Source organism: Vanellus vanellus, assembly GCF_965231255.1.
Source record: "Vanellus vanellus genome assembly, chromosome: 1".
NCBI classification, from domain to species: domain Eukaryota; kingdom Metazoa; phylum Chordata; class Aves; order Charadriiformes; family Charadriidae; genus Vanellus; species Vanellus vanellus.
In genome coordinates this window covers 157,180,405-157,205,130 of record NC_138905.1, presented here as the reverse complement: position 1 = coordinate 157,205,130, position 24,726 = coordinate 157,180,405, and the positions used below count along the sequence as shown (strand labels likewise).

At 38.4% G+C, this 24,726-nt stretch overlaps 1 protein-coding gene across 1 annotated transcript in view; it reads left to right on the top strand.

The window, feature by feature from the left end:
• The window catches only part of MYO16 (myosin XVI), a gene marked incomplete at both ends in the record, with an annotated part of 331,914 nt that overhangs the window by 203,223 nt on the left and 103,965 nt on the right, over window positions 1-24,726 (top strand). The window contains 4 exon segments of the mRNA XM_082498511.1: window positions 3,300-3,417; window positions 4,191-4,262; window positions 4,867-5,008; window positions 13,542-13,614. Coding sequence (XP_082354637.1) covers window positions 3,300-3,417; window positions 4,191-4,262; window positions 4,867-5,008; window positions 13,542-13,614 — 405 coding nt within the window.

Below are 24,726 nucleotides of genomic sequence, written 5' to 3'. Positions count from 1 at the left end.
AGTAGTAGTTCACTCCAGGGAAATTACTGTAATCACTTTTAATTAGACACAGCACCAACAATGTAAATCTTCTTTATTCTTAAAGATTCACAAAACAGCTTCAAGGTATAATACTCTGAACAATTAAATTACATAGATAAAAAGAAACAATCAAATCCCATATGACAGAAACCTCATAAAACCCACAGGATTTTTTTCCTCTTCCTGATTATCTCCCTGTCCCTTTTAATTTTGTGAAATACACATTCCAAATACCTTTGCTAGCAGCACCTGCAAAAAAAGTAAATACATATTTAGTCAAAGAAAATTAGAGCTGGGTAACTTGAAAGAGCTGACTTAACCCCCAAAAAGCAACAAGAAGATAGGTCTGCTGTTTGCCTTTAATCCTATAAAGCTAACAAAGATAATAATTTGGAAAATTATCAAGAAGAAGAGGTTCTAGAGGACAGAGATCTGAGAGGAATCTGGAGAAATGGAAGGCTGAGTATAAGAACTCGTGTCAGCTGTGTAATTCCCTTCAGTATACTGGAGTATTTAACAAACTCTATATTTCTTACATATGTATATGCTACCCAGCACACTGTAGTTGGGACACTTCTGCGAAACAAATGCATAAGCAACAGTAGTTCTAGGAGGAGGTAAAAACTTCTTTACTCCTAGATGAAATTTAGCGTCATAAGAAAAAAAAACAGAGGAGAAGTTAATGTGACAGTACGCTAGATTATCATAAGACATGACAGATGGGCAGCAGTTGTAAAAAAAAAAAAGGGATCAAGGGCTATCAGCAAAAAAAAAAAAAAGAGAGTCCGCTGAAGCTGTTATTTAGGTGTGAGGTAGACTTCTGTGGCGATGGTACATCATGTGTTGTTTGGCATTGCCTAGTTAAGGTGGTAACAAATGTTCTTTGGTAACCTATGCCACCTTTTAATATAAAGAGTGGGTTTTTTTTTTCATGAATATTCACGTGGCCGTGTGCCAAATTGAACACATATGGCTATATTTGACAGAATTATTCCTTACTCTTAATGGCTCAAGCTCTGCACCTGTAGATTTCAGTAGCAAAAGTTCCAGGCAGTTCTGCATTTAGCCCAGTGTTCATGGATGGATGGATCTCCCTACCCTATTAATATTTTTGTTCTGTTGAGGAAGGGGTTCAGCCCATAAATAAATTGTTGCATGCATAAGGAATCGTGTTTTAGAAGCCTGCAGAAACTGTCTGAGAACACTTTACATATAGAAAAATACAGTATTTTTTTGGATCCAGAACTTCAAGTTCACTTTGCTCAGAGTTCTTGAAAGGAAATGAGATGACCCTCAGAAAAGCATAAAGCATCTTCAAGGCTCCTCTATACCCAGGCAACATCAGAATAATCATTTAGGAGGCTAGAAATCTGTGGAGCTCCAGAGTACTGCAGGCTGATCTGTGCTGGAGGTTCGAGGGGAATATGTGGGTAAAACACGCCTCCTAAAATTTCTACCCATTACTTCTGAGGTACATGGAAAGGTCTGTATGTATTATTCCTTGACCACCTAGCCACATTTAACAATAGAGTAGATTATCTTTTTGAAGAACTACATAAACACTCCTTAGCAGTCTTTAATGGCATCTTGCAAAACATGTTAATGTTTCTTTAAAAATTGTTTTAAAGTTGAGGGAACATGCATCACGCACAATAAGAAGGTGTTTGAGAATCTGGAACACGAACTAAACCCAGGGCCCTACCAACATCTCCAGAATAATATCCCAGACTGCTGCAATTCGGTGCTGTAGAGTCATCTCCAATCCAGTTCTGAAGAAGCTAACAAACAAGCAAGAAGCATGCTGTGCTCGAGTGTCATTCCATCTTGCCTAAGAGACCTCCCCCAGAAGCCGGGTGTAGCACCCTAGCTTGAATACCGTATTAGCATGACAGTTTTTCTATTCTAAGAGCTATCTTATTCAGACTTAGTCAGCCTGTATATATTGCTTTTTTTAATCTTCAGCTTTGGTACTGCGTAGTAGCAAAATAGGCTGTTGCCCTATTTACATCTATCTCATACAGTGAGAGATTGAAGTTCTTGTCTTCAAATGTAGTTTAGAGAAACAAACTTGCTTAAACGGCATCAGAGGTGCTGTAGTCTGTACCCCAGAAAGACTGTAAGCTTTGTTTAATGTCCTCTGATGACAGACATATTTATTAGAGTAAGGAACAAGAATAAGAAGAAAAGCTTTTTTTTTTGGCCTGTTGCTTTTGAAAACCGATGAAAAGTCATCCAAGCTTGGTTTCAGTCTGTTTTGAATTCATTACAGTCACCTGAGAATAAAGAATTGGCTAAGTATTTAATTTGTAGGGTATTTTTTAATCTTATTCTGAAAATTCCAGTAAGGAAGACTTCTCATTCTCACTTCTCCTGTTTCAGTAGAATCAAGTTCCAAATATTATTTTTAAAAAATATTTCAAGAATTATCAATTAATAATGCATAATACCATGTAATGCTATAGTGGATATCAGGCTTCCTGTTTCATAATTTTAAAGGAGCACCATTGTTAGATAACGGACCTTAAAAAAACATCCAACACCACACAATGCTAGCCACGTGTTAGCATTTTTGGTTCATATTTCATGGGTCATATTTTTGCTCTAATTTAAAAACAGTAAAAAAAAAAAACAAAACCAAACAAGAAAAGTTGTTCTCTTCTTGCTGTGGTAAAAATGAGGCCAGGAAAAATCTAGCCCTAAAGATAAGTGGTTCACAGCCTTGGAGGTGTCAGAACATAGCATGCAATTGTGGGGGAAAAGTGTGTGGGTAAAGGAGGTGGCTTTTGTTTCTTTTAGACCTTAACTACAGCTTTTACTACCAGGAATCTGTTATAATTTAGAGCTAGACACTTTGTTTGTGAATGCAGTTGGCTGAGGACAAAACAAACCTTGCTGTTCCCAGATACAGAATTTGTCTTGATGGAAATTCTCTATGGAGAAGATACGTTTATTTCTTGCAGAAATGATGCATCCATTAAAGATATTCCAGTATTTTTTTTCACATTCTCAAAAACTTTCTTAACTCAGTAGTTAATGTGATTTACATTAAAACAAAAGAAAAAAAAAATTGTAATCTTGTTGTTTTATGTCCTAGATAGGTTCCAGTTTGATTTCTAAATCCAAATTTCCTGTTAATAATCCACACATGAATAGTTTTTAACTTAGCAAATGCCATTGATATAAACTAACAGAATGTCTATTTTTCTAAAGCATTGCCTTTCACTGGTGTGCCCAACAGATCTCTTCTTTATCTTTATTTCTACATAAAATACGTGCAGGAGGTGGAGAACCTGTTTGTAATTCTCTCAGCGATTCTGCATCTTGGAGATATTCGCTTTACAGCTCTGACAGACGCTGAGACAGCATTCGTGTCAGACCTGCAGCTACTGGAACAAGGTCAGTAGGACGTGACCTCGGAGCGTCACCTGCTTGGTCCCACCACCGGGCAGTTGCGCCGTTCCACCGACAGATGGAAACACAGTTCCAGGGAGACAAAAAAAAAAAAAAACTTCTGAAAATTCACATTACCGTGGGAAGACAGTATCCAATTGACCTGAATGTTTTATAAACTACAGAGTTCTATGGGATGACAGAAAATGCGAGTATTGCTAATTATCTAATTCGATGCCATATTTAATGCTCTCGTTTGCCAAAAGAAATTTTACAGTGGCCTTTGTGCAGTCTTTTAAAATACTGTTGTGGTGCTTGTCAACAGTGGAACAATTTGCATTGAATTGAATTCCTTACATTCAAAGCCTGTGCCTTAAAAGGGTCTCTTGTTTTCATGCTTTGAAGTTTGCCCTCTTGGTCACTAACAAATCTCCTCAAAGTGGCTTATGGATACAGAATGCCAATAAGTAGCATACCTTGACTCTAACACCAGAGAAAGTCTGCCAAGCCCTGGGGAAAGTCCTGAGTAATCTTTAAAGGGGAAAGCAAGCTGTAATGTAATATACAGTTACGTTCAAAATTCACAAAGTGCTGATTATAGTAATCCGATTTTATATGTTCATTAATTTTGATTACTCCTGTGACAGCGCTCTTTTCTTTAATGTGTGGGTTCTTTCACTATTCAAAAATAGCATCTACATAAGAAAAACCTGTGATAAAAAATAAAATATGCAGTAGAGCACAAATCGGGCTTTCTTTAAATTTTCTTTTCGTTTCAGTGGCAGGGATGCTGCAGGTTTCACCAGATGAGCTTGCTTCAGCCTTAACGACTGATGTTCAGTATTTTAAAGGTAATCTTTTCCAAGCTTATAGATCAGACCTGGTGGCATTTTGATCCTTCTAATTTGATAATTTTAAAAGCAGTTAATTTTGGTTTCTTATTTCTTGCATGGTCTTGTAAATTTTCTCTCTGATGAATATATAGGATTATCTGCCATGCAATAAGTCAGACTGGGCCACTGCATTAGAAATGTCCTTGCAACATGGAGCAAAGCAGTTTCACAGTCTGATGCTGATGGACTCCTAACTTGATTAATCTCACAAAAGTGTGTCAAGATAGTAATGCTCAGAACTAAAGTCAACAGGAGTGTCCTGACAAAAAAAAAAATGAAAAAAAAAGGTTTTAAAAAGTTCTTTTCAGTAAAATGCTAGTTCTGCGTGGTACACGTACCCTTTTCCATTTAAAAATGTACAAAGGTACATGTTTCCAAACCGAAGACTTTGTGAGTGTTGACAGTCTTCTCGGCTTTCGCTGAAGGCTTCAGAAAAAACTAACACCATGTAGTTGGTTAGCAAAGGAGAAGTAAAAAGGGTGGAAGGACTTAGTGTAACTAAAACTACTTAAGATGAGCCTTACAACATGCTTTCATCTCCCTTTTCTGCTTTCTCTCTTAGGAGACATGATTGTACGGAGGCACACAATAGAGATGGCAGAATTTTACCGGGATCTCTTGGCAAAATCTCTATATGGTCGTTTATTTAGCTTTTTAGTCAACACAATCAACTGCTACCTTCAAAATCAAGATGAGACTGGCAGGTAGGAGTGCGATTACAAACTATTAGGTGTGCCATTGTCTGTTCAAATCCAGATCCATAAAAGAAACATAATTCCATCATTTAAACATTTTATGACAGCATGACAGTGATGCTTGGATCTTTAAATCACTGGCCATTCCTTCAAATCATTTCCACGGTAACATATTTGTTTATTTATTTGCTTGTGTAAGGGGACATGGTACTTTATGCAGTAATCAAGATTGGTGGTTACAATTAGTAGTCTTTTAAAGAGCTGACAATACAGAATGAGCTAAATCTTTCAACAAACAAAAAGCTGCCTGCTGGTTTTTTTTAGTGTACAATATTCTTATTCTTTCTCCCCAAAATTATGATCTTAGCACAGGGTATTAAAAAAGAATTTTGTTCAATGGCCTTCGCATAAATGTATAAACTTCACTGAATTAAATGTTCTAGGAATGTTCTGGATGTCTCTAGGTTATCATCTGCCAAATTCAATGCTGTTGCTATCAAGCGTGGCTTCCTAGAAAAAATGAATGCTAATTAATGTGTGTCAGCGGGGCAGTCGAGAAACAAACAAAAAAAATGAACAAACAAAAAAAGGAAGTCTCTGTAGAATCAAAGTAGCAATCTAAGACAGTAGACCTAATTAGATGATTATATACATGTGACTTAACCAAGGTTCAACGTCTCACGAGCTCAGATGAGCTTTCTTATGAACACTAAGTACAAGATGTCTGGACATTACTGGTAAGTGGAAATCCACAAAAGACAGATGTGGAACTTCCAAAAAAGAATAAATACCTTTTTCTTATATCGTATCTTGGCTTCATAGGTGCCCTTTTTTAGAGCTGTTAAGTGTTTGAAGACTTCACAATCTTTTTTTTTATTCCTATCCTATTTGTAGACCAATTAGTAATAAATCACATTTCTCTTCCATAGGCTTAGCTAACAGAAAAAACTGCCATGCCTGAGTAACCCAGACCTTTCTCCACATAACAGCTTCCCATGGTTATATATACCGCCAGAGTTCCTAGCTTCCTGCTGGAGGCCAAAGGAAGGTTTGCCAGTAACACAGAATGGGTTTTTTTGGCTGTTTCTGATTATACAGCCCCTTAGAACTGCAGGCACCTGGACAACCAAGCTAGAGCAACTTTCCAGCCCGTGACCTAATTTGAAATACTGTGTTTATAACAAGAAAGGACAGTGGCATGTGGTCACATTCAGTTCTTCCCCATTCATTCCTGGGACTTACGGGACATGGGCTTAGCTCAGCGCATGTCTGAGACAGACAACAATCCAGCTCAGGTGTTCCTAATTACAGTGAGGTCATTTTTAGTGGTCATTGAGGAAGAAATCTAGAATCACTATATTAATCTATTACAATTATTTGAAATAGTTTTTCAATGTGTAATTTTGCAATTTTGAAATTTGGTATCTCCTAGTCTTTCAGAATAGGGTGTGGTGTAATGGTTCAGTAATGTAAACCTATAATTTCTGGATATCGTATGATCTTCAAATAATGAAAGTCAAAGCTGTTTATATATTGTTTACCCTGCAGTCTCCTTTTAGTGCAATCATTTGTGCCTGAGGTGATTTCTACCTTGTGGAAACAGAATACTTCTCAGTGAAACTATTTCTACCTGTGTGGTAACTTGAAGACTATGTGATGTTGTAAGTCCTAGCTAAAACAGGACAGCTGTTTGATGTTGTCAGGAATGAGCAATTTGCAATAGTTTTATATTATACTCATGCTTGAAAAAAGGGAGTTTTTCATTAAGGCTGGTTAAAGGAAGCTAACCAGCTCAGGATATACTGGCAGCACTGACAAGAGGTATTAAATTTTAGCAGGCCAAATTCAGCCTCAGGTCCCTTTCCAAACTTGAGCTAAATAGCTTATTTTAAGTGAAAGTGAAGTTGACCGTCCTTCGTTGATATTTCAACCTCACTTGAGTTAGCCAGCTTAAGAAAATACCTCCCTCGCCCCCAGCTTTTTTTTTGGTCCAGCCTAATCATATTGTGTAACCTGTAGTAGTAAATCAAGGTATAGCACAGTTTAAGATGTAATTGGATTAATGCAAGTCATTGCACGAATCTGTGATTTGTGGTTCATATTTACTTCATATACATCTGAGCAAGTCTATCAATTAGCAGCATTATACCTCCCGTTTTGTGCACTTTTAATAAATGTCTGTTTAAAGATTGACCCAAGACATTACCTAATGTGGCTAAATAAGGCTGATGCATTCCAGGCCACGCTTCATTCCCAGTCAGAAATTTACACAGTTACTACTTATCAAATGGGATGACGCCTTCACCAGAAATCTGGAATAAGATTTCTAACTCAGTTCTCTTGTTTCGGTGTGAGGTAGCTTAATTGTACTTCCATCCCACTTCAGTGAGAATTTAGGAAGCAATACAATTAGATTTGTTGGCTTGCTAACTCTCAGAGAAACGTTTGATCTTGGCATTTTGGAGGAAACTAGTTACCTGGGTTTAACTGTTACGCTGAAGCTACTCAATTTTGTTCATTAATATTGATTTATATTTACCATTATTTACCATAGCTTGTGGCGGGTTTCAGGTAAGGTAAAATTGAGGATTGCCATTAGATCTAAGGGAAGGGGAGACAATTCTATGAAAAGCTGCAAAGACCAAGCTCTAGAGGTATTAAGCATAGAGGAAAAAAGTGTGGCCAGAATCCAACAAATTCATTACTTTATCATACTACCCAATAATATAATGCAAGACTTTTAATGACAGTTGTTAAGTGAGATAATACACCTTCAGAAATGTTATTCTCCTTCATAAAAAGTTACTTATGATTTTGTCTAGTTAGAACTAAATTATAACCTTGGGTGTTAGTTTGGACTGGTTGCAAGGTACCTTTGAGGTTTATTACTTTATTCATTTTGATATTGTTTCAAAAAAATTCACTGGGGAGAAACTGTTTTTCTGTAACTGGCCTCTAGAATGGGATTAGAGGAAAGCTACTAATTTTTCTCACAGGTGCTTATAATTATTTCTTAAAAATTAATAATATTTATTTTCACTCATTTATATAGTGATTTCCCATCCTACTGATTTTATTATTGTAAGAATTGTCTAGATAAACTTCTTCCCAAGACTCTTAACCCTTCAAAGTTTACTACTGTTTTACTTCCGTCCAAATAAGTACGCTGATTCTCAGTTTTGTAGATAAAAGGGACTAGAGCATTCATGGTTGCCTAAATGTTGCATTTCAACATACTTGATTGCATGTTGACAAGGTTGGATTGAGTGATCCAAATGTTAGTAATAAAGTGTCTTAAGATGATGTTTTAAGAACTCCTGACTCATTTTGCAACAGGACTTTACAGTTATGGGAATTTAAGAGTGTTTGTGAACTCTTGTGAAAGATTGTTTTTCTTTTCTGATGAAAACCAGGCTAATTAGGTATGTATACTCGAGAAAATATGGATATTGTCTTTGCTGCGTGCTAGTGAGTAGAAAGCGTGATGTTTCCTTAGCTAGTTAGCAAAGCGTTTCCCTCTTACATGGCCTGAAGGTGGGGCTAATGCCAACATGCCTGCTGTATTACAGACAAGCAAAGAAAGCCTATGTTCAGTTGTGCCCTCTGTTTGTACCACCGCTGGTACAAATCTCCACTGTAGGAGATTTCTGTTTCAAATAGAGCATACAGAATATTTCTAAATAGGTATTTTCTGAAACTTTGTGTATTCGGACTGCGTAGTCTTATTCCCAGTGAAATTCAGATATTGCCAGAGAGTAGCAGTGGCAACACTCATCCGGGCAAAGGAAAGATCTCAGGAGTATTATTTATAAATTTCTCACTACACATTATCAGATTTATAGAATGGGATATTCTGAAACAGAAATCTTCCCACCTTAAGAAAAAAATCAGAGCATAAGCTAAAATGTTTATTTATCTATTTTGAACCCACTGGAAAGGTGTTGGGAATGCAGGAAGGACAGAAAGAGAGTTCCTGTTCAGAACACGAACCCACAGCATAATGAGAATTGTCTCTGTGAAGGTAGGGAAATCTATAAAACAGACAAACAATGCAAAACATCTAATACAATATGGTGCATAATATCACATTTTGAGATCTGCTTCAATCTGGATCATTTCCAGTGTGTCATTAAACAAGACAATGCCATCTTTTAAAGCATAGAACAAATTTTGCTTTAAAGAGCTGGGGAAGAGTATGTGCTACTGATGAGAGAGCTAGAGATCTTGACTCTATTAGCAAAAATATTTCTCCCTTCCTGCCATACCTTCAGGTCACTCAGAGAAGTGTTTGTCAGATATGGAGCCGGTGTTTCTTTTTCCTGTGTCTGGCCACTGTCTCTAGCTGTACCGCTCATATCTGGGTAAGGTAATATTAAAAGAAAAATGACAGTTGTTGAACAAGATGACTGAGAGATGTGGCAATGACACCAAGTCTTAGCAGAAATCTCAGAATCTTAAAAAAATCTCAGAAAAATCTCTCTCAGAAGTTTCAGAAACTAGTTTGGTTTAGCAATTGTTTGAGATGAAGAACATATCCAGTGGGAGTACTCAGCCTGTTCCCTTCAATGGGTGTAATCTGTTCCCCTGAGAGAACTGAGGGAGTCTTAAGTAGGATTCTGAGGGTTCTCCTTTGAAGGCTGGCTTGTATACTGAATACTATCTATTCCTAGAAAGACTTCCTCCTTAATCAGTATCACTTCTGGTTTATCCAGATCAGACCTAAACCAGCTGGCTTCCTTCCTGGTTACCAGCAGAAGATGGAGGAAGAGCAAGAAACGTTATATGTGGGGCAGACGAAAAGGCACGTTAGATCATCCTGCCTCAACAGATTCACCCCACTGCTTTACGTAGGCAGATTACAAAAAATGACAATGGGAATGAACCCTGTGGATTTCAGACCTGAAAACCATCTGGGATGAAATAAAAAGTGATCAAATAACATCCTGTAGGTTTGTTTGAAGCATTGGGTCAGAAGTATTGTAAGGGGAATTCTGTTCACCTTGCCAGGAACGGCAAATGAGTGAAGAGCATCTCTTGATGAATGGTAAGATGTCTGCCAAGGCAGTAGATCATCAGACAGGATGTCTGGTGTATGTGTATTGTTTTTAGGAGTTGCCAAGAATTTTTATGTAGTTTCTTTATAATGCATTTTTTTAAGTGTACAGCATCAAAAGGTATTTCTAATCTATCGGGACATCTTTACAGAGATGTAATTCTAAGAAAGAAGGCAAAACGGAGACATTGTAAAATATTATCAGTCAAAATGCTGTTTTGTAAATCACAAAAATCCAATGAGTTCTAGTTAACATCTATGCCTGTTTTTAACTATTCACAGCTATGTACTGGTCTAAGAGATAAAAACGTTCTTCAAATATTGGCAAATTGCTGTTGTTCTAATTCCTAAGAAATATTGAAATCAAAGTCTCAGTCCATGCTAAAACTATAGCCGTTTTATTTATAGATAGTAAATATTGAATATCTGAACCATAATAAGTAAAAGCGTCAGTGATGTCTAGTAACCATAGAAGAATAAAGTAAAATAAGGTGATTTTTCAGAATAAAAAGTGCTCTTTTTTAATATTTGTTCTTTCAGACACTGGTGACATGCCCTTTCATTTGTAAACATGGGATCATTCATGCTTTATTTTGCCTTGGGAATCTGTGCTATGATTAATTTAAGGAAAGTAATTTTGCTGGAATTAAGATGATTGACCGCTAGCCAAGAAAAACATATATGGACCCTTCCTCTGAAAAGAAAAGTGGTCTAAACCAGGGAAAGACAAGAAGAAAGAAAAAAACAAAGCAATTTGTAGCCACATATGGAACAATGCTTTTCATTTTGATGTTGTGCTGTCTGTTGCTATTTAATTTTCAAAATCTGGGCAATAATTGAATACAGAGAATTACTATAATGGTTGGTGAGATTTTACAAATAAATGCCACACTGTAGTAATAAAATGTCACTATTGTTGAGGATACAGAGCCTTGTTCTGTTATACTTACCCTGTAGGCAAGATATTAATTATGTAAAACCTCCAGCTCTTTTCATGTAGTGTGTGCATCTTCTAATGATACAAGACCAAGATGATCAGGTGGCATTCATAAAAATATGTTTTCCTGTCAACAAATAACATCTCCAGTAAATCAAGATATTTCTTGGAAATATCACAGTTTTCATAAGGAATGGTATCTGAGGTAGGCAATAGGCTGGCTGCTAAGCTTTTACCTGGAGTTTTAGAAACTAGGGCCAGGTTCCTGTTTTGCCTGATTTGTAATAATTCATTAAGTCAGTTTGTTTAGGTGTTTTCCTTATGCAAATGTTTATATATTCCTTGAGAAAACCAAAAGAGACTAATTTGACAAAATAACAGTCATGGCACTCAACTGGGATGTAAGTAATCCAGCCTCACATCTATTCATTGAGTTAGACAAAGAAGGGATAAGCTGTTCCATCCGTGTTGAGTAGTTCTTAATAATTGTGAAGTATAATGCAATATTTCAGCTGTTTTGCAATATTACATAGCAGTTCATGTTTTTCTTTCATATAAGGAAGGCTATAGATAAATGACAAAATAATAAAATAAAAATGAAAACTTATGAAGTATTCTGAAATTCTAAACTACTTTTTTTTCCAAAACTTATTTAAATGCCATAATAATTCTGCTTTTCAATATTAGTCTGAGGTAGTTTGTTTTCAAAATGTCTACTTCTTCTTTATAAAAATGGGCTGGTTTTCTTGAAAACACGTTGTGACAAGGAATGTGCACCCATCTCTAATCAGGAACAATTCAGAATGAGGTTTACATTTCAAAACACAATGTAATTTGCACTTATTGCTAGAAATGGAAGTAGTAATATATCTTTATGCTTCTTGTCGTAGAAATTCCCTTGGAGGCTAATCGACCTCACAATAACCTCTCCTGCCCAACAAAGTCATTCTAGCCTAGATTTATTATGCAACTCTCTATGTCTGAGATTTACGCACATAGCCAGTCTTGGGACAATCCGTAGTGCATTGAACTAGTATGCCTTAAAAATGAATACACACTTCTTGGATATGATTTCTGAAGAAAGCTTTGCTTGTCGTGAGGATTGTTTTCCCACACTTTTTTTGTAGTACTCAATTTTTTGACGATTTTACTTTTTTTGTTTGTTATATGGGTATTTATTTTCAGGGCTGGATCCTTGTCTAATTAAATGGTAGTGCAATGACTATAACAGAACTATACTAAAGTACTTCAACAGCAGATCACCTTTTTCTCCTTTATGTCTGTATCCTGATATACACATAGATTGGATTTAGGCACGGAGAAAAATGTGGAAGGAAAAGTAGATTTCAGGAACAGCAGGCTTCAATATTATTTGTATGCATATAACCCCATAGATTTACTAATAATGTTGGCAAAGAGAAAGGAAAACTCACCTGCTCTAGAAAGTGTCAACCCCCTTTCTCAGGAAGCTGAATAATTTTTCCTTTGCTGATTTTTTTTTGTGTTTCAGAGAGCCATTGGCTACAGTGCAAAGTCTTTCATCCTGCTGGCAGATCATTTCACTCTGGAGAAAGTCCCACTGCACTCACATAGGCAAACTGCAACAAAATTTTTACTGTAACCCATTTTTTATGTTCTCTGCCTAATGATACAGTGAAGAGAATAAAGCAAAAGCCCAGCCTCAGTGACCCCTGCCCTTTCATATGGAGTTCTCAAATCCTACCAAAGCAGGCAGCAGGATACCCCAAAACTTTAAGTTTGGTCCTCACAGTGAACTTAGTTTCTTCTCCAGATCAGGTGTACAATGACTTAGTCCTGAGTAAGTACAGAATAATAACACCTCTGTCCCTTTCCCGTTTCTCCTGTCCAAGTCCTGGGTGACCACCCTGCCCTCATCCTACCACTGGGCCAAAATAAAAGCCCTTCCCTGAATGCAAGCAGTGGCACACGACAAATTAAATGCACTGCCAACAAGTATTCTTTTATACATACAGAGAAGAAACATCTGTCATCTTCATGCTGAAATCCTGACTGTTCTTTCCCTTGAGAGATGTAAGTTCGTGGGCAGCCTGAGCTCACAGCCTCTGCTTGATGCTGGCACAAAGAGGACTTCAGCTTAAGAGGTTTCCCTTGAAGTACATATAGTAGGAGCAGTTCTTGCTGTTGAAGAAATATAAACTGGAAGGGGTAACTGAGTGCAACCAAGCAATTCTGAAACTTCCCCTAAATGGCTGTCCCTCATTTGAGTGAATAGATACCTACAACTTTAGAAACTGGACTTTAAAGAATATTTTTTCCTTCTTTTACAAATTTTGTTTTTGAAGCGGCTGCTAAAACAATCTCGAACCCTGCTTTTTTATTTATGTTCGTTATAAGAGATTGGTGGGTAGAGTTTTGATTGTGTTGTATACATGGTCTGCTTGTGTATTTCAGACTGTGTTTTTGAAATATGTCCTGCTTTTGTCCTAGAACAGAAATACTTTTGTCAGAAGCAACAGATATATTATTCGTTTGCTTGAATTCTTACTATCTGTAATACATTTTTTTTCCAGTGACCAGGTATTTGAAATTGGAGTACTGGATATTTTTGGATTTGAAGAATTTCAAAAGAATACTTTCGAACAGGTAAGTGGCTATGTTTTATTGAAATTCCTCTAACTGTTAATGTTAATTCTTCTATTAAGGTTTTGGATTTTAGCCAAAATAACTGTTTTGATCAGAGTATAAACATTCATGGAGGAGAAAATTTGATCTTAAAATATTTTTTTTTCCCATTTTTTCACACCTATATGGGTGTGAATTAAAACCCAGGCTTTGTACAGTTATTCGTCATTTCAAAATAATCTAGTAGACATCTACCACAATGATGTGGAAGAGGGGTAGTATAAACACTGAAAGACAATCTGAGGAAAATACTTAGTGTTGTCTGTTTTAATGCTTGTGGAAGTGATACTTCAACTAGGTTAGTCAGTGGCAGAACAATACACTGGATTGGAAGAAAGATCAAAAGGTCTTCAGATGCTTTGGAGAAAAAAACAGAAGGAGAATGCTACATTATGCTAAGTGCCATTACTGGCAGATTCACCTCTGTGTGACTTTACAACATGTGACTTTTTAAAAAAATTGAATTACAGCTGTGGAAAATAAATTAAACTTTAGCCTACTGAATGCTTAAAAATCTATTTAAGTAGCAACATGTTTTGAAAATTATGGAACTGTTTGCCCAGCTTCAACATTAATCTCTGAACACCAAAGCTCTTGTGAACTACACATTTCAGAAAGCATTAGCAACTCTACACAACACACTGAAAGAGATGTCTAAGTTATTGTTCAGTTGTTCATTCATTCAGTAATGTGGCAGAAGAAAATCAAAGCATAGAATAGAAAATCAAAGTGTAGAAAAGAATAGAGAGGGCATCATCAGCAACAAAGGACCTGTTGTTGTTTGAAATCAGAATTTGCCCCTTCATCCCAATCAATCCATTGTTTTATAGCTAAACTTCCTCTTTCTAGAGAAATACAAGTTGTAGAGTCACATTAGTTCAGTTTGTGTCTCACGTTTACATTGTTACCCAATTTCCAAATGTTTGAAAGCACAAACAGAATGAAGTTACCTCTACCTTCAAAAGAGTGTGTAAGAATGCAATAAAACATATTCCAGTTCCCCTCTCTCAAACTCTTTTTGCTGTTACAGTTCTACCTTGCTGGAACATTTGCTGGATTAAGGACTATTGATGTGTGCAAATATTCACAGTCATTTACTCAGTGTGAATGTCTACTTTGGGGGAAAATATAAAGTGAAAAATAAAAAACCAAACCAAAACAAAACATTTTAACAGCCTGAGAGCCTATGGGTCAGGATTAAAGGGAAATCGGGAGCAGGGGACATTACAGTGGGGGTCTGCTACAGGCCACCTGACCAAGACGACCGAGTGGATGAAGCCGTCTATAGACAGATAGGGGCAGCATCATGCTCACAGACCCTGGTTCTCATGGGTGACTTTAACCACCCCAACATCTTTGGAAGGGCAACACAGCCAGGCATAGGCAATCCAGAAGGTTCTTGGATTGCATTGACAACAACTTCCTTCTCCAAGTGGTTGAGGAGCCAATGAGAAGAGGAGCTATGCCGGACCTTGTTCTCATCAACAAGGAGGGGCTGGTAGACAGTGTCAAACTCAAGGGTAGCCTGGGCTGCAGTGACCATGAAATGGTCGTGTTCATGATCCTCGAGGCAGCGAGGAAGGTGCGCAGCAGGCTGACCACCCTGGACTTTGGGAGAGCTGACTTTGGCCTCTTGAAGAATCTGCTTGGTGTGGTGCCACGGCATGAAGGGCTGGAGGGTAGGGGGGTCCAAGAAAGTTGGTTAATATTCAAGGGCCACCTCCTTCAAGCTCAGGAGAGATGCATCCCTACAAAGAGGAAGGCAGGCAGAAAAGCCAGGAGGTCTGCATGGATGAACAAGGAGCTCCTGGACATGACCAAAAGGAAAAAGGAGGCCTATAGGGAGTGGAAACAGGGTCAGGTAGCCTGGGAGGTATACAGAGGAATAGTTCGAGCAGCCAGGGATTGGGTTAGACAAGCTAAAGCCCAGATCGAACTAAATCTGGCCGGGGACATTCAGACAAACAAAAAATCCTTCTTTAAGTATGTCAGAGAGAAAAGAAAGACTAGGGAAACTGTGAGCTCTCTCCGGAAGGATACACAAGAACTGGCTACCTGGAACAGAGACAGAACTGAGGTACTCAATGACTTTTGCCTCAGTCTGCACTGGCAAGAACTGCAGCCGCACTGCCCTTGATGCAGAATGCAAAGGCAAGGATTGGGAAAATGGAGAACCACCTACTGTATGTGAAGATCAAGTACGAGACCACCTGAGGAATCTGAAGGTGCACAAGTCCATGGGACCTGATGAGATACATCCGCGGGTCCTGAGGGAGCTAACAGATGAGGTTGCTAAGCCACTATCCATCATATTTGAGAAGTTGTGGTGGTCTGGCAAGGTTCCTGCCGACTGGAAAAGGGAAAACATAACCCCTATTTTCAAAAAGGGAAACAAGGAAGACCCAGGGAACTACAGGCCGGTCAGTCTCACCTCTGTGCTTGGCAAGATCATGGAGCAGATCCTCCTGGAAATTCTGCTGAGGCACGTAGAAAACAAGGTGATTGGTGACAGCCAGCATGGCTTCACCAAGGGCAAGTCATGCCTGACAAATTTGGTGGCCTTCTATGAAGGGGTTACAGTGACAGTGCACAAGGGAAGACCAACTGACGTCATCTACTTGGATTTGTGCAAAGCGTTTGATGCTGTCCCACACGATATCCTGGTCTCTAAATTGAAGAGACATGGATTCAACAAATGGACCACTCGGTGGATAAAGAACTGGCTGGACGGTCGCACTCAAAGAGCTGCGATCAACAGCTCAATGTCCAAGTGGAGAGCAGTGACGAGTGGCTTTCCTCAGGGGTCCGTACTGGGGCCTGTACTGTTCAACATCTTTGTCGGCGACATGGACAGTGTGGTCGAGTGCACCCTCAGCAAATTTGCCGATGATACCAAGCTCTTTGGTGAGGTAGACACGTTGGAGGGGAGGGATGCCATCCAGAGGGACCTGGACAGGCTGCAGAGGTGGGCCCAAGGTCACCTCATGCAGTTCAACAAGGCCAAGTGCAAGGTCCTACATCTGGGTCAGGGCAATCCCAAGCACAAATACAGGCTCGTCAGGGAATGGCTGGAGAGCAGCCCTGAGGAGAAGGACCTGGGTGTGCTGATTGACGAGAAGCTCAACATGAGCCAGCAGTGTGCAATCGCAGCCCAGAAGGCCAACTGTATCCTGGGCTGCATCAGAAGTGTGGCCAGGAGGTCAAAGGAGGTGATTCTGACCCTCTACTCCACTCTCATGAGACCTCACCTGGAGTGCTGCATCCGGCTCTGGAGTCCCCATCAGAAGAAGGACATGGACCTGCTGGAGCGTGTCCAGAGGAGAGCCAAGAGGATGATCCGAGGGCTGGAGCACCTCTCCTATGAGGAGAGGCTGAAAGAGTTAAGGCTGTTCAGCCTGGAGAAGAGAAGGCTCCGGGGAGATCTTATTGCGGCCGTCCAGTACCTAAAGGGGGCCTACAGGAGAACTGGGGAGGGACTTTTTACTAGGGCATGTAGCGATAGGACGAGGGGAAATGGCTTTAAACTGGAAGAGGGCAGGTTCAGATTAAACATTAGGAAGAAGTTTTTCACTTTGAGGGTGGTAAGGCACTGGAACATGTTGCCCAGAGAGGTTGTGGAGGCCCCATCTCTAGAGGTGTTCAAGGCCAGGCTGGACGTGGCCTTGGGCAAACTAGTCTAGTGGGAGGTGTCCCTGCCTATGGCAGGCAGATTGGAAGTCGATGATCTTCAAGGTCCTTTCCAACCTAAACCATCCTATGATTCTATGATACGTGCAAAAAAAAATAAAATCCATAAACCCTATTGATTAATAAAGATAAAGTATTGTATGCTTTTTAAATGCATCTCAAAGAAGAGGGGTGCATCTTGGGACTTACTGGTTATTTTCCTTTGACTGTGTTCTGTGTTGTTTTTTATCACAAAACTCGTATAAGTTCTGCGGCTAACATCATGAAATACCATAAATTCCAATTTCTGGGGTAAGTAGTTTTCTGCTTAGTGACTGCAGATGATGCTTAAAGAGAAAATATGAGACTTAAAGAAAAATGAGTAAGAAGTAATTTATTTTATGATTTCTGCGTAGCAAACATGATAATTTCAAAGTCAACTTTTCTAAATAGATATATTTCAAGAGTCACTTATTTTCCCTCCACCTGGACTGAATGCATTTGGTTGAGTAATATTGAGTAATACTGAGTCATTACCCCAGAAACTATTGAACTGCGTTCCTGAAAGATAGAAGAGAGGCGAGGGAATTACAGGGTTCATTTATGTATGAACTCTATAATGTGATTAACACATCTAATTCCTGAAGCGATAGGCTGCAGTTTCAATGAAGAGAAGCAGTTTGTATCTCCCCATGGCACAATGTAATTGTGCAGACATACCCAAAACAGCCTGCACCCAAAAGCTCAAGCTGTCTAGCAGTCCAGCCTGGTTCAGTATTCTGCCTGGGCTCGTTAACCCTGATGGTAAACAGGTTTGTTAGCCCAAGATAGGGTCCTCATGCAAAACATTGCATCATGTCTGCAAACATGCCCAGTGTCAAGGCCTGTGATTGCAGAACGTTAACATTAAATGTTACAACCAAACAGTGGAGGAGCCATAAAAATGACATTTTCATCACATTTAGATTAACATGTTTTAAAATGGCATGACAAAATTAATTTGGGGAAAATGAACCTTTTGTTTCAAATTAGCGCAAGACAAGGCATTCTTTGTGATATCTGTTTGCCTTCTTTCTTGAAAGAAATATTAAAACCTCCTGATTGCCCTAATGTGGAGACAGTCCAAGCAGCTGCATGAATCTTTCTGGTGATTCAAATTAGGTCAGTTGATAGACAGTTTAATATCATAAATAAGCAAGCAATATGATTCTAAATCGTGTGTCAATTTAGGCAATTCATTTTAATAGACTGTGTTTGAAGACAGTTCAGGAAGACAGAGCTGGATATACCAGGTAGAACAACTTGTTCACTCCGGTGAGTGTGTTGAAATGACAAGGCATTAGAGTATTGAAACGTCAAAGACAAACTAAGAATTGGTCTAGGAATGGTTCATGAACAATGCATAGGACAATAGATGTCAAAGAACTAGAAAAGTAAGGTTAATAATGCCTGCAACAAGAATCTGGTAGCTTCTGCAGGCGAGATGATGTAACTAACAGCTTGCAAGAAGAAAAGTTTTCTAGACAATTACAAAGAAGGCATTAGAAGTTAAAACCAGTATTAATTAAGTGTTCAGTTTTCCTTGTACTTGGTGAGCATTAGTAACCCTTCATTTTATAGAACGTGTGATACATTATAATAGTAAAAATAGGACATGTAATTCTAAAATAAAAGTAAATAACTGTATGGAATAAGCGATAGCGAGTGGAGTTGTGATTTTTGGTATGAAATTTCAAAGCTGAAAGACAGGGGACAGTGTTTTCAGAAGCCACAGTTTGAGGGAGTTATTGCTCAATAAAGACTGAAAGCTTCTGAATTACCAGGACTCAGTGAGTTACTGCTCATCAGCTGAGCTATGGTAAATGACTACAGTACGCTTTTACCTCACCCCAATTACAATTTACAATCACTTCCTAGCAGTGATCATTAGCTTGGGAACAGCATTTTCCTAGAGCAGCTGCATACCTGCTGTGCCAGAACAGCTTTGTATACAGCCACACTGGAACACGGTCAGGAGTGAGCACAGATTGGTCTGTCCTATTCTATATAGAAATGGCCTTCATTTTGTGATCCTTTTGGGAAATACGAGTGCGCTACCAAAAATAGCAATGTCAGTTTTCAGCATTAGTTTTCAATGTTTTTGTAGGTTTCCTTGTTTGAGAGTGACTATATTTGTTTACAGTTTGATCTGCAATCCTTTAAAAGTAGAAAATCACAGAATCACACAGAATTTTCAGAGTTGGAAGGGACCTCTAGAGATCATCTAGTCCAACTCCCCTGCCAGAGCAGGATTGCCCAGAGCACATTACTCAGGACTGCATCCAGGCGGGTCTTGAAAATCTCCAGAGAAGGGGACTCCACAACCTCCCTGGGCAGCCTGTGCCAGTGCTCTGGCACCCTCACCGTAAAGAAGTGTTTCCGTGTATTTGAACGGAACTTCCTGTGTTCTAACTTGTGCCCATAAAATGTTTGCTTCTCTTCTGGTAGAGTTTAAAACTAGGTTAGATCTCATTCATGGTTCCTTCACAACACAACTCCAAATACTGCAGTCAAGAAATGCTGCTATCTTCTTTACAGCTTTATGCTAGTATATTCTTTGACGACAAGCAACACAAATGGAAAGAACTCATGGCCAATGAATGTAACAAGCCATAAGGCAGGAGGGAACGCTGATAAAGGTGCCCGTACCATTTTCCTCTAATTGTTTCTAAGAAAATTGTATTATAACAGAAGAACCAGACTTTAAAGTAGCAGCAAGAGCCAGCCGATCCTCGGCATCAGGGAGCCAGGCACCAGGAGGACCCCAAGGCCAGCCATGCCGTCCCTGATGGGCACCATCCTGCTGGGCCTGAGCATGGTGGGCAGAGACAGGGCCAGTAACTGTGCCTATTGGCAGCCCTGACGTGGCAAGCAGCAAGCCAGGGCTGAGGTCCTGTCAGAAGCAGCTGGAGACAGGGCTGGAAACAGGCACCGCCATGGTGTCTCCTGGGACTGGGCCCATGGACAGGGAGTAGGTCAGGGGCCCAGGGAAAGCTGAGCAGGACTGTAAAAACCTATTTCTGCCCTCAGGGGCCTGGCGATCCTTTGTTTTAATCTGTTCTTCAACGCAGTTCCCGTGGATCTTATACTCTGGCTTTTGTCATGGTATATCCCTGTCCCCTCTCAGCTTCTTTGGTCTTTTTTCTAGCCTGTAGACATTTTTTTCCATTTGTGCAAGACCCTATTGTCTGTCCAGTGTTTCAGCAAGCCACTGAAAAACAGTGTTATCCAGTTTTAAACTTGGCTTATCACGTACCTGACACTAAAATGTTTTTTCTTTATTCTTTTACAGTAGACACTTTGTGGCCAAAAATAAAATAATTTTATCTAAAAATGATATTCCCAGCTAGATTCAGTTTGTGATTGATTGGTGAAATGCTGCGCAAGGACATTTATTAACTGATATCTTACTTTTCCATAGCAGCACCCTTTTTTATCTTACAGTACTTAGTTGCTGTATAAGGGAAAAAATATTTTGGGAACTATTTCAGTATCTTTAATTCCAAATTCTTTCAAGGAAAACTGTTGTTACCATGCTGTTACCATGTTCATTTAATACTTTTATATGTACAAAATCAGATGGGGCACTATTCCACTTTTTGTATTGAAATTGTGTTCCTTTTGGATGGTCCTTTCAGATCCTCCTTTGTGGAAGGTTTTTCAGGTGACAGCTACCCATAATAAAATTTTAATATAGCACTGGTTTCCGATTTACTTTATTTGAGGAACACAGATCAGGTAACAGCAACTGATCCCAGAGATGACACAAATTCCCAGTGAAATAAAGTTCTTCTGACAGAGAGGCAGAAGGAACTATGTTTGAATTTGTGTTGGAACTGCATGGAAAACATGAAATCGGTATTAGATCCTGTTGCCCCTAAAAGGCAAAGGAAGAAATGTAATGGGTTCTGGTTTTGTTATACATTCATTAAAAATATTCTGATTGGTATTGTATATTAAAAAAATATGTATACCTGGGTAGCAGATACAAGGGGGAACACTGACCAAGATACTTCTGAGAAATAAGTGATTATCAACCTTAGGTTTAAAAATATTTTCCCAGTCCAACCTCAGTAAACAGAGATGATTCTGCCTCCCCCTATCTCCGAATTACATTTTTGAGAAATGCTAGAGCACATCCTTGCAAACTAAACTTGGCGTTGTAGCTTCATCATCTTGGCCCATAACATACAGCTTGATAGATGTATTGGTGTGACAGTGGTAGCTTTACTCCATGCTCTGAATACTCATCGCTTGAGAGAGCTAATCCTTCTGCATGACCAAAGGATGTAAATGAGCTTTCCAAAGGGTGTTTACATCCACAGTTATCTCACTGATTGACAGTCACCAAGTTTCCTTTTCACAAATTCCTTCTTTTTGGCTATGCCTTTTCAAATAGTTGCTTATATAAAGTGAAGAGCAGGAAAATTTCATTAGTCATAGGTGCTCTTCTGTCTTCAGAATATAGTACAATTTTGGTCTTCTACGTAAATTTGAATTTGGTGTATACTTAATAGTACTAACTGGTCAAATGTAGTAAAAGGAGAGATCAAGCCAACACTGTCAGATGTGATGAATACTTATTGCTTTTACCAAATGCCACTGTATTATTTCCCAAATTCTACGGTTCGGATGACAGCGCAAGTTGTTTGTTTATATACTTGAACAAAATTTTTTTTTCTTCTGATAATAGTCTAGAAATACTTTTTAATGAAGACTTGGACAAATAGATGGTGTATTTGTTTTCACTGAGACATGGCAGTGAGTTGAGATTAGAAAGGAAAACAAATAGAATGGGGGATTTCTTACAGAAGAGACATACAATGGAGCCAATAAGAGGCATGTGAAGGACAGTATAACAATGTTTAATGACAAAAAGTAGCATAGGTAATGTTGAGTAAGGCTGCAAGGTAAAGCAAATACACAATGCTTAAAGGTATTCCCCCATTTGTTTTATGTCAAAATGTCATTGTTTTCTTTCACTACTACTGTATTTCCATCTAGTTTTCATGGATGCAATTAAATACGTGTTTTAAAAATGTAGTTTTCTGAACTTTTCATATCTTTGGACAGAAGATATGTCATTGTTTTATGTAATACTTCTTACGTCATGGAGCAAAAGAAGTTGGGTTAGCAAAGCTAGCTTAGTTCATTTTCACCAGATTTCTACATCTCAGCTGTTTTATTTATGATGTCAACCTGCGTCGAGCTTTTAATTTGCAACATTCATTTTATTACCTTTTCCCAGCAGGCTGTGTAAAACATTGCAACGGAGAAAAATGTGATCTGAATGTCTTGCTTGTCAGCAGTGCCTGGCTGGTGTCCTGGCTCTCGGTCTGCAGAGCTGTTACTCACAGCCACTGCCGGAGAGAGCAGCTTTGGAGCAGCCTGCGCTTTGTACAACGCTTGAGCTTGCTTTCTGCTCTGGGTTGCAGCACCTTATTTTCATTATGGCAAATCTGCCCATCTGGATGACAGCATTGCTTATAGTACTAAAAAGCACACCAGTGTATGCCACAATATACTAACCAGTAGAATTTATAAATATTTATACATTTTTTTCTTTACCAGCCCCATCATGTTATGTATGAAAGTTTTAACAAAGTAATATGCCTTTTACTTTTGGTGGTTAAAACCAATGCCCTTTATCAGATCTTTTTAAGATATGACTAAGATAGTCTTTCCCTTCAGCTTGAATCGTATAGTTTAATTATTTTGCTGCACAGTCAGGTCCTCAAGTACATTTACTGTTTTTATGTATTTTAGGAGACTGGAACACGATAAAAGGGAAGCTTGAGTTTATAGTGATTTTGTCAGCTTTTCTTATGGTAAAATATACCTGTCTAAAGTTAAACGACATGGTTCTGTAAATAACTCCTTTGAAAATAAAGACATACACAGCATATATCATTTTAAGGCTTTACATATCCTGTGAAGTATAAGCTTGTAATGTTACGTCTACCTTCTAAAATAAGGGTAAGAAGCTTCTGAAAAGATTTTGTAATTAGAATAAGAATTTGAAAAGTGATTAGTAAAGCATATTTTGCCTGTCACAAAGTTAAAAAAGCCATCTTTTTCCATAAAATAAGTAGACAGTGTAAGTCAATTGTATACTTTCATCATTAATAAAATGAGATAGCAATCTGAGTCTTTAGAAATTCCACTTTTGAAAAATAGCGGTTTTATTTGAGGCTGTCTTTTGTCTGCACTATCATGCATTGGTAAAGACAATTGATAACAGCCATTTGGTTATAAAATGGGGTTTTGTTTTATTTCTTCTTGCTGTTCTTCACACTAGTCCATTTCATTGTCCAGCAAGTGCAAGTTGACTATCCTAGCATGAGGTATTAGTGGAAAATTCAGGCAACTATTACACATTACTTGGGTTCTTTTCCCTCATCTGGTTGTTAAACCATGTAGTTTTCATCTAACTGTTTCATATTTTTAATATGACTTGCTGGTGGAATTCTTTTGCACACTTTATTCACGGAAGATAGTGTATCGCCAAAACAAATATGTGACTAGTTTAATCTGAGAAGAGAGAAGAGACTGCATGCAAGCATTCCTTGCATCGTTCCTCTTGTACAGGGTTCTTCCTCCCTTTTAGGAGTTTCTATTTTCTTAATTTCTTAGTGATAGTTAGTATAGCATTGGAGGAGATTTTAGAATTTTCCACTAAAATTTCCACTTTAATATAAATAAAAGAGTTAAAACATTTATTCTACAAAGTTATTAAATATTTACCTTTTTTTTTTGCAGATTGTGAGCTTTGAATAAACTATGAAAGGTCCCAAAATAAGCTGATACAACTCACATCTGGTTTTAATTGAAAAAAATATTTACTTTGCAAAAGTGGCACTACACCTTTTTTAAGGCAATCAAAGAAAATATTTGAGAGGCTTTTATATTATTCATTCCTCCAAACTTTGAACTTCTCTACTGAAGACTGTTTTCTTGCCAACCTTCCCTTAGAATATCAATAAAATGGAAAGAAGCATCTCGTAAAATGTCCTTAGGTAACAGATACTTGGGCAAAACACAACGAGCTCTTCAGAGACTACCTTAGACTTCAGTGACATTATATGTGGAAGCCGAGTTTGAATGTCTTTGTTAACGTTGAACTAACTACAGAGTCAGAATCTTACCCAAATATGTAGTTATTTTTTTCTAAAAGCACATTGCATCTGTGTAGTCTTCCTGAATATAAACTACAGAAGAATGTAAAGTGTACCGATTCGTACGTAGAGTTACCCCACTTCAATCAATGGAATTAGTGGAAATCTGTGCTATATTTTACAATGTTGGTATTTGATGATTTTTATGTGGAATTCACAATGAACTGTGCAGGCAGAAAGCTGTTTATTCCCA